Below are 13,752 nucleotides of genomic sequence, written 5' to 3'. Positions count from 1 at the left end.
CCTCTGTTGATTACACATTGGTAAAAAGTCAGGAATTTGGACTGATAATTGATTCCTTTTCACTCTTTCACCTTCTCCCTTTACAAATTCCTATTTCTAACAGGAGCAAGGCTGTTTTTGTGGAGTTCACTCAGTACAATGCTGATGTGAACCTGTACGCGGCTGTCACCCTCTTGTTTGAATTCCCGCGAGCTGGACCAGCTGTTCGCACTTTGACAGTACTTCCATTTCACATGCTGCAGCTGAGCAAGGGCCTAGATTTTCCACTTGCCATGGCGGTACGTAACCCTGAGTATTAAAATCAGTGGCGTAGCCACAGGTGGGCCTGGGTGGGCAGGGGCCCACCCACTTAGGGCTCAGGCCCACCTAACCATAGCACAGGTTTAGCGGTAGATGGTGGGGATCCCAAGCTCTGCCAGCTGAAAACTTCCTCCTGATGGCAATGAAAACGCTACTGTCCATGATACTAGCACCTGCGCATGCTCAGTTTTCAGCGCATGCCTGCTGCAGACTGCCAAAGTGGAAAGAAGCGTTTTTCTGCCAGCTCAGATCATTTTATGGGTGGGGTGGGGGGGGGGGGGGAGAACACGTGGTGCCCACCTTCTTCTTGCCTAGGCCCACCCATAATCTGTTGTCTGGCTACGCCCCTGATTAAAATGTGGCAAAGCTGGGCTGACCTGGTGACTTGGTGGTAATGCAGTGGACTGCCATACAGAGGGACCTGCGTTCCATTTCCAGTTGAGGTATTCTGCTCCTTAGGCCAGATGAAGTTGCATTCATAGCCCCTGATGGTTGTTGGGGGTGGGGGGAGGATTTTCAGTCATTGCACTATGGTGACTGGGCTTAGGGCCATGACAACAGGGCTCTGGAAGGCATCCTGGTATCTGATCTCCAGCTGAAGACTATTACTGCAAAGAATTAGTCAAGTGAATTGTAAGATGAGATAAAAAAAAGGGGGGGGCATGTGCTGACCCCAGCCTCAGTTCTAAATTACCTTGAAGCCAAAAAGAATAGGACGAAACTGGTAAATTCCATACTCCCCTGGCTAGTGCACTCTACTGAATTAGAGTGTTAAATATTCTTCACAGGACCTGGAAGGCAGCAGTCAATCACTGGCCACAACGACTGCTAGTCACAGTTTTACCATTAGGAAACCACAGACAAACTATAGATTTCTGCTGAGCACCAGTTACAGCTCCTCCATTATACCCAAGAACTAGATGGCAAAGTTGTGAACTGCTGAGCCTAGGAGACTCCATGACCTATTTAACTAACATTACAATAAATTCAAAAGACAGTTAAATGAGTCAACAACCATTCTACCTGATCAACAAACATCAACAAGGGACTACGGCAGGGTATAACTGCATACTTTCCTGTTTGCAGACAGTAAAATAACTGGCTGGGTTAATCCCAGATGCGTGCTCTGTATGGATATCTGACAGGATAGAAAGAAACTCCCATTTCTAATTCAAAGAGGGGAGTTTAGTGAATCTTACATTTGGATTTGCTGTGGACATCCCACTGGGCAAAATGTGTTAATGATTTTTTTCATACCACGGCCATCTTGTTCACACCTCAATATCATGGTCATCTGCAATTTTGTTGACATCTGGTCTTGCATTTCATTAGTTACACTCTGAAAGATTCACTGTTCTTCCTTCCTGACTCTTTCAGGTGTGTCTGCTAATATTCGGTGTGGGTTTTCTAGTGCCTCAGCTCTTGCTTCTGTTTCGTGAGAGGGGACTCTACTTAAAACAAGGAAGATGCTGGATCCAACTGCTCCTGGTGCTGCTCTCTGTCGCCATTGGACTTTTGCACTTTTCCTGTGTCTGGATGGCAGACGTAAAGCTAGAAAAATACCGACAAAATCGTCAGGCCTTCACCAGCTTCTACGAGGTGGTGATACTACAGCAGATGGAGATTGGCCTTTCTGCTATTCTCTTGATGGTCACCATGCTGAGGGTAGGGGACACACACATAAACAAACCCAGTTCACATCAAGAATTCCTAAACCTGTCCTGGGGATCCCACAGCCAGTCAGGTTTTTGGGATATCCACAATGACAATGCATCGGATACATTTTCATACGTTTGAGAGTCAATGCATTTAAATTCTACCTCATGCATAGTCATTGTGGATATCCTGGAAACTGAATGAGCTAGGAGGGCACCAGGACAGGTTTGGGGATCTCCGGTTTACGTCCGTGAAGGGTATGGAATTATTTCTTGAGTCAGTAATTTGATTTGCTTCTATTTGATGTCACAGAAGAGATGTGACCTTGTCTAACTTCTGGAACAAGCCATACTACCAAGCAGGAGATCTGTGGGTTAGCTGGGACTGGGGATGCTATGAAGGCAGTATTCAGAGACTACCAGGGAAATGGGAATAGCTGTAGTCATGGCATGGGAATGACATCTTGATGGCTGGAGTCAGAAGCAACAGTTATAAGGTTGTGAAAGGGGACAGACTAGATTGTCCCCTAGCCCAGGCTTCAAGTTTCAAGTTCTATTTAATCTTGATATGCTGCCGGAGCATACTGAGCAGTGTACAATATCAACATTATAAGGAGGGAGAAAGGAAAGGAACTACATTAATGATAGGAAAGAGCTAGAGAAAAAAACAAACAGAAAAGTGGGAAAGAGTAGAAGGAAAAGAGAAGAATTGGTCATCCATTCATTCAGGAGGTTAGCTGGTGTTTAGATCCTCAGGGGCAGGCATAGCAGGGAACATTATTGAGACATTAGGAGAGAAAAGCATCCTGAAATATGAACGTCTTTAGTTCTGATCTAAAAGTGATATGTGAAGATTCTAATCTTAGTGTTAAGGGTAGGGAATTCCATAAGGTGGGGGCCATTACACTGTAGATGTGTGCCCACATAGTATATGGTCTAATGTAATGGAAAGCAGGTACTGCGACAGTGTTACTGAGACAATTGAAGAGATCGAATGGGGGTGTAGGGAGTGATAAGGCATGAATGATAGGGCGGTTGGTCTGTATGGTAGGTCTTATGCGCAGGGACTAGGATTTTATGTGATGTGATGAGTGACTGGTAGCCAATGCTTCTGGCACATGCTTCCTTGCAGAAGTTGGTAATGATCTTAACCGCCATATTCTGGACAATTTGTAAGCGAAGAATGTCAGAGGCAGATGCCCTGCAGAAGTGAGTTACAGTAGTCAAGTTTATTGATTACAAAAGTATGCACCAGTAGTCTTAAGTGCTTCCTGCTTAAACAGATGTTGAACGGAGTAAAGAATACACAGTTTAAAGAAACAGGAGCGTACAATTGCTGAAATTTGTGGCCTAAAGCTCAACTGATGATCCAGAATAACGCCCAATACCTTGATAGTGGGCTGCAGTATGACATTGATAGGAACTATGGATATACCATCACCTTTCCATGTGAATAGGACACCTTGAGTTTTATCTGGGTTTAATTTCAACATGCGAGACAATAGTCAACCAGAAATATGAGCCAAGTTTAGCATTAAGCGCATTAAAGTCTTGGGGAGAGTTATAATCTAGAACTCTGAGAATTTGTATGCCATCTGCATATATGTAGGCAGTTAAGTCTAGTGACTGCACAAGAGTGAGTAGTGGAGAGACATGAAAATATTAAAAAGCACCAGGGCTAGTATAGGTATGTACTTCTGAGAGGAAGAGCCTTGCCAAAGGTCCTCATAGACTGTATCGGTTATTCCTATATCGTGGAGATGGTGAAGTAATAATATATTTATTTATTTGTTACATTAGTATCCCACATTTTCCCACCTTTTTGCAGGCTCAGTGTGGCTTACATAATACCATTAGGCGATCGCCAATTCTGGTATGAACAAAATACAGAGTGAAGTTGTAGGAGGGTAAAGTTCATGTGTGACAGAAACATTTGGGGATCGTAAAGAGGAGGAAGGGTTTAGTTATTTCCAGTATGGTTTTGGTTTCGTTGTGTTGCAGGGTTCAGGCATTTAGGTTGGATCATTAGGGTATGCCTTTATGAACAGGTTAGTTTTTAGTGCTTTCCGGAAGTTTAAGTGGCCATATATGATCGATTAAATCAAAGGCTGCTGTTAGATCCAATGCTAGGAGTTGTACAGCCCTATCCTGTGCTAGTTGCTGATTTAGGTAAGTCGTGATACCTAGTAGTGCCATTTCGGTATTAAGAAACCGCCGAAATCCTGTTTGATTAGGATGTAGTGAGTTGTTTTTTTTCCCCAGAAAGTCATTGAGTTGATCCTGGACAATAGATTCCAGTTATTTTCAACACAAAGGGAAGGTTGGATATGGGCTGAAGATTACAGAGAAGGGCAGTTCCTAGGGTTGGGCTATCGTTGGATGAATCAAAGCATGCTTCCAGATGGAAGGAAATTGTCCCTTCTCTAGGCTGGCAGTATCATTCTGAAAAGGTATGGAAGCAGCATGTCTGAGAATTTCTTAACAGTGACCCAACTGAGTGTGTTTGTAGGTGGAGCAATAATATAAAATAGATGTGTGGGGGTGGGGGGGAGGAATCCTTGGGTAATGTGAACAATATGCTGCCATGTACCAGCTTGGTTGCAATTGAGCTGGAGTGCAAAGAAGGAGAGAACTAATAGGATTTATCAGTTCTGTTTATATGATTGTACATCCCAGTGCAATGCACCATTTGGAGTCCCCCTTTTTCACAACTGAAATCGCTGCCACATCAAATGGACCAGGAAGGCATGTCAGAATTGTCCCAGTATCTTGTAGGGATGCGGAGCTATGTGGTAACTCCGGAGATCCCTTGAACTCATTCTGAAATGTGAGTGCTCGCTTGTTCTTCTCACTCACCTGGCTTTAACCTGGGACAGTAGCACCTCTCCAAACACAAAATCAGGTCTCTGACTTCCTGGCTCTTCCTTTCAGCTCCATATCAAAGGGGACAATTTGAGTCAGTCCTCCTGGTTTTAACCTACTGCATGCAGGGAGGGAGAGAAGCCTGTTTTTCCTAAGAACCAGTGGCGTAGCAAGGGGGGGAGGGCGGGGGGGGGGTGGGGGTGGTCCGCCCCGAGTGTCAGCTCAAGGGGGATGTTCCCTGCCAGCTCCCCCCCCGGGTGCAGCACGATGACACCCTCCCTTGGCGCATCAACACCCCCAGACCCAGTGCCTACCCTCAGTTCCGTCCAACCAGCTCCCGCACCCTACCTTTAAAGAAATTTCGGAAGCCAAGGCAAGGCGCAGCGCCTCGTGCCTGCATGTAAAAGAAGTGTGGATCGTCTCATCGGGCCTTCCCTCACTCTGTCTGTCCCGCCCTCCGCTGACGCAACTTCCTATTTCCGCAAGGGCAGGACAGACAGAGTGAGGGAAGGCCCGATGAGACAATCCATACTTCTTTTACATGCAGGCGTGAGGCGCTGCGCCTCGCCTTCCGAGATTTCTTTAAAGATAGGGTGCGGGAGCTGGTTGGACGGAGTTGAGGAGGGTAGGCACTGGGTCGGGGGGGGGGTGTTCATGTGCCAAGGGGGGGATGTCATTGTGCTGCACCTGCTACGCCACTGCTAAGAACAATTGGACTACAGCTCCATGCATGCAATGGGGCAAATTCAGAACAGGATCAACCCATCCCACTCAACATGGCACTATGTACTCATCCCTCCTCTTACTGACTGTTTCTCTCTCCCTAGACTGCTCGGCAGCTGAGTTTTGTTAAGAGATGGTCTGTATTTGAGAAGACATTCCGGCATGCGCTGGTTGATTTGTTTGCCGCCACCTGCCTCCTCTTCCTTCTCATCCTCATCTACGCTCAGTGTGGATATCTGGTAATTCTATGCTAAAGGTCCCAGGGTGAAGCAGAACGCACTGGTTAATACTGCCTATTTCAATGTATGAAGATTCATCATCGCTGCAGGTCAAAGTCCTGTGTGTATAGAACTCATGTTTTATGATGACTAGGGTTAGAACAAGCAGAGAGAACGTAATAGTAACATAGTAAATGACGGCAGATAAAGACCTGTACGGTCCATCCAGTCTGCCCAACAAGATAAACTCATTTTACATGGTATGTGATAGTTTATATGTATACCCGAGTTTGATTTGTCCTTGCCATTCTCAGGGCACAGACCATAGAAGTCTGCCCAGCACTGTTCTTGTACTAAGTTCTGAAGATTCTGGAATCCTAAAGAGTTTTAAGATTCCAGAATCCCAGTTAGTAGCAGCATTCCATATAGAACCCTAAAGAGTAACATAGTAAATGACGGCAGATAACGACCTTTACGGTCCATCCAGTCTGTCCAAAAAGATAAACTTATTTTACATGGTATGTGATAGTTTATATGTATACCCAAGTTTGATTTGTCCTTGCTATTCTCAGGGCACAGATCGTAGAAGTCTGCCCAGCACTCTTCTTGTACTAAAAGTTCTGAAGCTAATGTCGAGGCCCCTTAAAATTTACACTCAAGCCCATCCATATCTATTCAGTCACAATCAGGGTATAGACAGTAGAAGTCTGCCCAGCACTGGTTTTGCCTCCCAATTACTGGTGTTGCCACCCAATCTCCGCCAAGATTCCGTGGATCTGATAACAGCTAAGACTCTGCCCAAATTACTTCCCGCTCTATACTGTGCAGACCCCAGTTGTTCTCAGGGTTTCCTTCGCTTCTTAGCAGATAGGGCTATAATGCAAACCTCTTTGATGTGTTCCACTAATGGACTTTGTACAATTCAGTATTTATATGAAATTAACCTTGGCCTCTTTCTTCCCTGGGGACTTTCAATCCCGACAAGTATGGATTCTGTCTCCATATTAATGCTTGAATTTATCAGAGATGCATTTCCCTGCCAAGGGGAAGCTTTCACCCATGAACTGTGTTCTTTGACTGCAAAGTAGGAAACTTGGCTTTTGGTGGGGGGGGGGGGGGGGGGGGGGGGCTTTTTTTTTTTTTGGCTGTTCTGAAATTTTGAATAATACTTCTTAAAAAGCTTTTATAGTGCAAAATTCATAGCACTGCAAAAAATTGGACACAGCCGAAAACTGACAATGAATGCCACAGAATAGACACCATCATGGCTTCCCATAATGCACTGCAAATATTTTTCTTCTTCCTTGCAGATGTTTCATGCCACAGTGGAAGAGTTCAGGACATTTGGTTGTTCGTTCTTTTCTCTTCTCTCGGTACTCCATGGGAAGATGCATTTTCGCTCCCTTCTACAGCACTCTCCCATTCTTGGTGGCACCTACATTTTCAGCTATGTGGTTGGCTTGCTCTGGATTGGTGGGCGCTTCCTATGTGCCATCATACTCCACAGTTACCGTGGTGCGAGAGCTGAAATGTACCAGCCGACCGTGGAGCCGCAAGACTACGAGATGATTGAGTTCTTTGTGAAACGGTTCAAGCTGAGGTTGGGACTCAGCAAAACTAAAGAGGTAAAAATGCAGGAATCAGATGCCAAAAGTCAGTTCTAGGCGGTTTAGGTGAGCTACAGTTCAGTTTCCACGTTCGCTTATTCCTGGAGTTCTATCACTCATAGACTTAAGGTGGAGGCAGCCCAGGTACAGGAGCAGCTGTCCTCATTAGTTGAGGAGGAGACTCGGGGACTCATCGTCAAAGCACTTAGACCTATAAAGTTCTGTAGGTTACTATGGGACTCCTTTTCAAAAAGAGAAAGACGTCCAAAAAGTGGAATATATCCGCATTTGGATGTTTTTCTCACAAAAATGTCCAAATCGGTATTTTCAAAACTAATTTTTAGACATTTTTTCTACGAAGTCCATCAGAAGTGCATTCAAATCATAGGCATAAATACCTCCTGAATATTTTTTTCTTGTTATTTAACAAAACAGTGAAAAAGTGACACGTCGTAAAAATCATGCCGCCTGATATTTAAAACCATTGAACTGGCCAGCAATAGCTCCTGGCCGGTTAAATGGCACTTAACCGGCTGATTAGTGCTTAGCGAATATTCAGCGCATCACGGTCTAAGTTTGGTGGCCAAAAAATGGCCCAGCATTGAATATCCGGGTTCAGCTTCAAGCACAGCAGTCAACCCAGCTAACTCCCGTGATCTGAATATCAGGCCCATTGTTTCTATTGTTAAATGTGAAGTGCTTCCAAACTCGAGTTTGGAAGCACTTCACATCACATTTAACTACAGAAACAACAGGGGTCAATATCAGAGTCGCCTACCTGGGCTGGCGGGGACCCCATCCCCCGCCAGCCGAAGTCTTCTTCCTTTCAGGTTTCTGAGTCTGACGTCCTGCTCGCCAGGTAGGCAATAGCGAGCGAGCGGGGGTCGAGAAGGTCGTCAGCGATGATGATGGCGGCGGCAAGGGGGGTAGGCAATGATGATGGCAGCGGCGGGGCGGGGGAGGGGGGGGTTAAAATGTGCCCCCTCACCTCAGTTCTGGCCCCCCCTACCGCTGAAGATCAGATACGCCTCTGGTCGATATTCAAAGCAATTTAACTAGCCAGAAATGGCTCATAACTAGTTAAATCGCTTGTTCGGGGTTAACCGGTCATTTTCAGTGGCACTTAACCCCCCCCACATTCTATAGTAACCTATGGAATTTTGTAAGTCTAAGTGCTTTGAAAATGAGCCCCTATATATACAGTGGTGGAAATAAGTATTTGATCCCTTGCTGATTTTGTAAGTTTGCCCACTGACAAAGACATGAGCAGCCCATAATTGAAGGGTAGGTTATTGGTAACAGTGAGAGATAGCACATCACAAATTAAAATCACATTGTGGAAAGTATATGAATTTATTTGCATTCTGCAGAGGGAAATAAGTATTTGATCCCCCACCAACCAGTAAGAGATCTGGCCCCTACAGACCAGGTAGATGCTCCAAATCAACTCGTTACCTGCATGACAGACAGCTGTCGGCAATGGTCACCTGTATGAAAGACACCTGTCCACAGACTCAGTGAATCAGTCAGACTCTAACCTCTACAAAATGGCCAAAAGCAAGGAGCTGTCTAAGGATGTCAGGGACAAGATCATACACCTGCACAAGGCTGGAATGGGCTACAAAACCATCAGTAAGACGCTGGGCGAGAAGGAGACAACTGTTGGTGCCATAGTAAGAAAATGGAAGAAGTACAAAATGACTGTCAATCGACAAAGATCTGGGGCTCCACGCAAAATCTCACCTCGTGGGGTATCCTTGATCATGAGGAAGGTTAGAAATCAGCCTACACCTACAAGGGGGGAACTTGTCAATGATCTCAAGGCAGCTGGGACCACTGTCACCACGAAAACCATTGGTAACACATTACGACATAACGGATTGCAATCCTGCAGTGCCCGCAAGGTCCCCCTGCTCCGGAAGGCACATGTGACGGCCCGTCTGAAGTTTGCCAGTGAACACCTGGATGATGCCGAGAGTGATTGGGAGAAGGTGCTGTGGTCAGATGAGACAAAAATTGAGCTCTTTGGCATGAACTCAACTCGCCGTGTTTGGAGGAAGAGAAATGCTGCCTATGACCCAAAGAACACCGTCCCCACTGTCAAGCATGGAGGTGGAAATGTTATGTTTTGGGGGTGTTTCTCTGCTAAGGGCACAGGACTACTTCACCGCATCAATGGGAGAATGGATGGGGCCATGTACCGTACAATTCTGAGTGACAACCTCCTTCCCTCCGCCAGGGCCTTAAAAATGGGTCGTGGCTGGGTCTTCCAGCACGACAATGACCCAAAACATACAGCCAAGGCAACAAAGGAGTGGCTCAGGAAGAAGCACATTAGGGTCATGGAGTGGCCTAGCCAGTCACCAGACCTTAATCCCATTGAAAACTTATGGAGGGAGCTGAAGCTGCGAGTTGCCAAGCGACAGCCCAGAACTCTTAATGATTTAGAGATGATCTGCAAAGAGGAGTGGACCAAAATTCCTCCTGACATGTGTGCAAACCTCATCATCAACTACAGAAGACGTCTGACCGCTGTGCTTGCCAACAAGGGTTTTGCCACCAAGTATTAGGTCTTGTTTGCCAGAGGGATTAAATACTTATTTCCCTCTGCAGAATGCAAATAAATTCATATACTTTCCACAATGTGATTTTCCGGATTTAATTTGTGATGTGCTATCTCTCACTGTTACCAATAACCTACCCTTCAATTATGGGCTGCTCATGTCTTTGTCAGTGGGCAAACTTACAAAATCAGCAAGGGATCAAATACTTATTTCCACCACTGTATATGGCATCCAAATTTGGGCATGTGCCCAATTTGCATGTCATACATTTTAATTGAGTAACAATCCGATAGCTAGCAATAATTGTGCACTAACAACCAATTATTGCAGTTAATTAGCTCCAATTATGATTTGCGCATTCATCTTGATAAGCGCTATTTTATAAAGATGCATGTGCAAATCTTTTAGCGTGCAAATGGAAAGAGGGCGTATTCATGGTAGGGGCATGGGGCGTTCACTAAAGATGTGCTTAGTATTATTGAATTCAGGGAATCCACATCATACTTACACACCACGATTTACACCAGGTTTCAGTTGGTGTAAAATCTCATGCCCAAAGTTGTGTGCCAATCCCAGCACTATGTGCTATTCTAGAAATGGTGCACAATTTGGAACTCCATTTGTAGAATAGTGCTCTGTGTGCATTTTTTTCTGTGCCCAATTTACCAAATCTAGTACAAAATGTCTAGTTAACATCCAACTCAAAACTGGCTATTTTAGGGGCATTTCTGGAGCGCAGCCAGCACTTGGCCAGTTAAGTGCTGATATTCAGCACTTAACTGGCCACAGGCACCACATAAATAGGACCATATAAAAGTCAGTTCTATTTTTATGCGGTGCCCCATTGCCATTTAAGTGCTGAATATCACACTTAACCGGCTAGGGTTTAGCTGGCTGCAGAAACTCGGAAATTCAGTGCCAGAGCCAGGACATGGCCCAGTATTGAATTTCCAAGCATATTGCTGGCAGTGGTCAACAAAACGCTGAGTGCTGCCAGTTGAATATCGATCCCAATGATTTTTAAGATGTGTCACTTTTTCACTATTTTGTTAAATAATAAAAAATATATATACGGAAGGTTTTTATGCCTATGATAGATATTTAAACCTAAATTGCTGTTTAGTGCTCACACATGCTGAGGCTTTTCCTCTTTTGGAGGAGTAGCCTAGTGGTTAGTGCAGTGGACTTTGATCCTGGGGAACTGAGTTCAATTCCCACTGCAGCTCCTTGTGACTCTGGGCAAGTCACTTAACCCTCCATTGCCCCTGGTACAAAATAAGTACCTGAATATATGTAAACCGCTTTGAATGTAGTTGCAAAAACCTCAGAAAGGCGGTATATCAAGTCCCATTTCCCTTTCCCCCCTTTTAGTTAACAGTGGTTCCCAAACCTGGTCCTGGAGGCACCCCAGCCAATCAGGTTTTTAGTATATCCACAATGAATATTCATGAGATTTGCATGCAGTGGAGACAGTGCATGCAAATCTATCTCATGAATATTCATTGTGGATATCCTGAAAACCTGACTGGCTGGGGTGCCTCCAGGATCAGGTTTGGGAACCAGTGCATTATAGTGATATTTGCAGATATTGTATTTTAATGATTAAGTACCACTAACCTCATTTGCATTTTGTGTCTTTCCAGTTCCGTCATAAGGTGAAGTTTGAAGGAATGGAGTCCCTACTTTCCTGCTCATCTAGGAACTCCAAACTCTCTCGCTTGCCATCTGCTGGCACAGCCTTCCACTACTCTGGTTCCACCATCTCTTCTGGATCGTTTTGCTCAGAAGAGCTGGCTCTCCCAGACAGCCCTGCTCCTGATTCATATGATGTAGGGGTTTACTTGGAACGCCTACCGTTGGCAGTGAATAACTTGTTGGATCAGTTTGACTGTGTCAACAGAGTCCTAGAAGACGTCTGCTGCCTGGAAAGCGGGCTGGAGCAGATTCAGAAGAAAATTAACGAGAACAAGAAGATGCAGAAGGGGAGGAAGAACCCACAAGCAGAGAAGAAAGCTGCCTGGATACCAGCCACACAGCTGGCACTTGCAAGAACGTACAGTACCTTCTCTGAGTCTGCCCTCTTCAGGCTGAGAACTAGCAGGGCTAAGGTTTCAGCAGTTAATACTATGACCAATCAAGCACCAGTCTCCAAGTCTTGGCTGAGTGGACAGTCGATGGGAGCTGAGCTCTGTCAAAGGTTTAGCCAAGTACCTGGGATATCATGGAAGTGGAGACCGAAGAGTGAAGAGGGGCAAGGTTGCTCATTCCGTGATATCCCTCAGCGGCATGTTCCGCCGAAGAGGAGAGCGTGGCAAACTGAAAACACTGGGGACATGTAACCACATGCAAGCAAAGAATTTTAGGCCTATTAGTCAGCTTCCCTTTATTAGCAAGCAATTTTCAATACTGTAGGGCGTGAGCTTTAACTACAGAGTTGGAAGTATTGCAGCTGGTGCAGACTGCATTAGCTCTGACAGGACATTCAGAGCAAGGTTTGGTGGGTTGCTCAGTTTTTGTCAGGTAGACCACTGAAGTATGGTGTCCTTTAAGCATTAAGCCTATTCCTTGTCTTATTTATTTGCAGCCTCTGACACGGTTAATTGGTGACCTTGGTCTGTCCTACTATATGTACACAGATGATATTCAGTTCTATTGTATGTGGTCAATGGGTAGAAAGGACATAGATAATAGAGTCAATGAGGGGCTGAGGATAGAGGGTCGGATGTGGCAGAATAAACTGAAACTTAGTCAAATGAAGACAGAACTTTTGTTATTTCATAGGTCTAGAGTTAATACCAGCTGCCCAAGAATTGACCCAGGAGTTCAGGTTTTGACCCCTACAGATAAGATTAAAGCTTTGGGGGTATTGTTGGATGCCTGCCTTACCGTTGAGAAACAGGGGGTTACAGAGGGGAGAAAATGCCAGTACCACTTACGGACCATTTGGCATATATGCCCATATTTTGAACTGTGGGATTTAATTACCTTGGTGTACACAAGGCATATTTCTAGGCTTGATTATTGTAATGCTTTGTATGTTTCCCTCAGCTGGAATCCACAAGGGATTCAGCTTTTTATACACTAGTCCCTCTTTGCCAAAATATCTTCACCTTTAAACATCTTTACCTAAATTCAAGTCAGGACACAAGGGCTTCATTTTCTGTGAAGCTTTTGATGACTCATGACTCAGGGGGCCACAGGTGCCATTCACAGATTTTTTTTCTTTTCTTGCTTCTAGTTTACCGTTTCTATTTGTCACTTTTAATTCTTGTTTGTAAATTACTTTAATGTTTTGTAAGCATGGCTACTTAACGGTGGCATTGCAAAACAAAAACATATCAGTGTTGTAGAGCACGATTTTCTCTTTCAGATGATACTGTTCACAAGCTGATTCAGGCAGACTCTTTTTCAATAATTGGCTTTGAACTTTGGTATATTTTACCATTTGCGCTGACAGTGCCAACTTTGAAGAGATCCTGCAGGGCGGTTATAGATGCTGGTTAGTTGCAAATCTGGCAGTATTATGTCCAGCACAAGCATAATGCTTGTTCAAAATTTCAAGTCCGTATCTTTGTTTGCATGGAAGTTGTTGCGGTCTGAATATTGGTCCACATATGTTCCGATGAGTCGCGACCAATTTTGATGAACACTCTGAGTCAACTTGTTTGACTGGATTTTGCATCCATAATGTTAAAATGTATGTCATCGGAATTAGCATCAAAAACTGTACAGGATTTGAATTTTTTAACCATTCTTATAAATGTGTTTGGATTTTGGTAAATGTCGTGCGCTCATGGACTGACAACCTTTCAGAAAAGGGGGT

General features: G+C 44.7%; 1 protein-coding gene across 1 annotated transcript in view; it reads left to right on the top strand.

The window, feature by feature from the left end:
• The window catches only part of LOC115473398 (polycystin-1-like), a 148,785-nt gene extending 135,556 nt beyond the window's left edge, over positions 1 to 13,229 (top strand). The window contains exons 43-47 of the mRNA XM_030208333.1: positions 104 to 278; positions 1,678 to 1,965; positions 5,645 to 5,779; positions 7,069 to 7,383; positions 11,573 to 13,229. Coding sequence (XP_030064193.1) covers positions 104 to 278; positions 1,678 to 1,965; positions 5,645 to 5,779; positions 7,069 to 7,383; positions 11,573 to 12,268 — 1,609 coding nt within the window. The 3' untranslated portion in view covers positions 12,269 to 13,229. The remainder of the gene's footprint in view (positions 1 to 103; positions 279 to 1,677; positions 1,966 to 5,644; positions 5,780 to 7,068; positions 7,384 to 11,572) is intronic.
• The last annotated feature ends 523 nt before the right edge of the window (positions 13,230 to 13,752 follow it).

Source organism: Microcaecilia unicolor, chromosome 6 (genome assembly GCF_901765095.1).
Source record: "Microcaecilia unicolor chromosome 6, aMicUni1.1, whole genome shotgun sequence".
Taxonomy (NCBI): Eukaryota; Metazoa; Chordata; class Amphibia; order Gymnophiona; family Siphonopidae; genus Microcaecilia; species Microcaecilia unicolor.
Note: the sequence above shows the minus strand (reverse complement) of the source record. Positions and strands in the feature narration are given on the sequence as shown.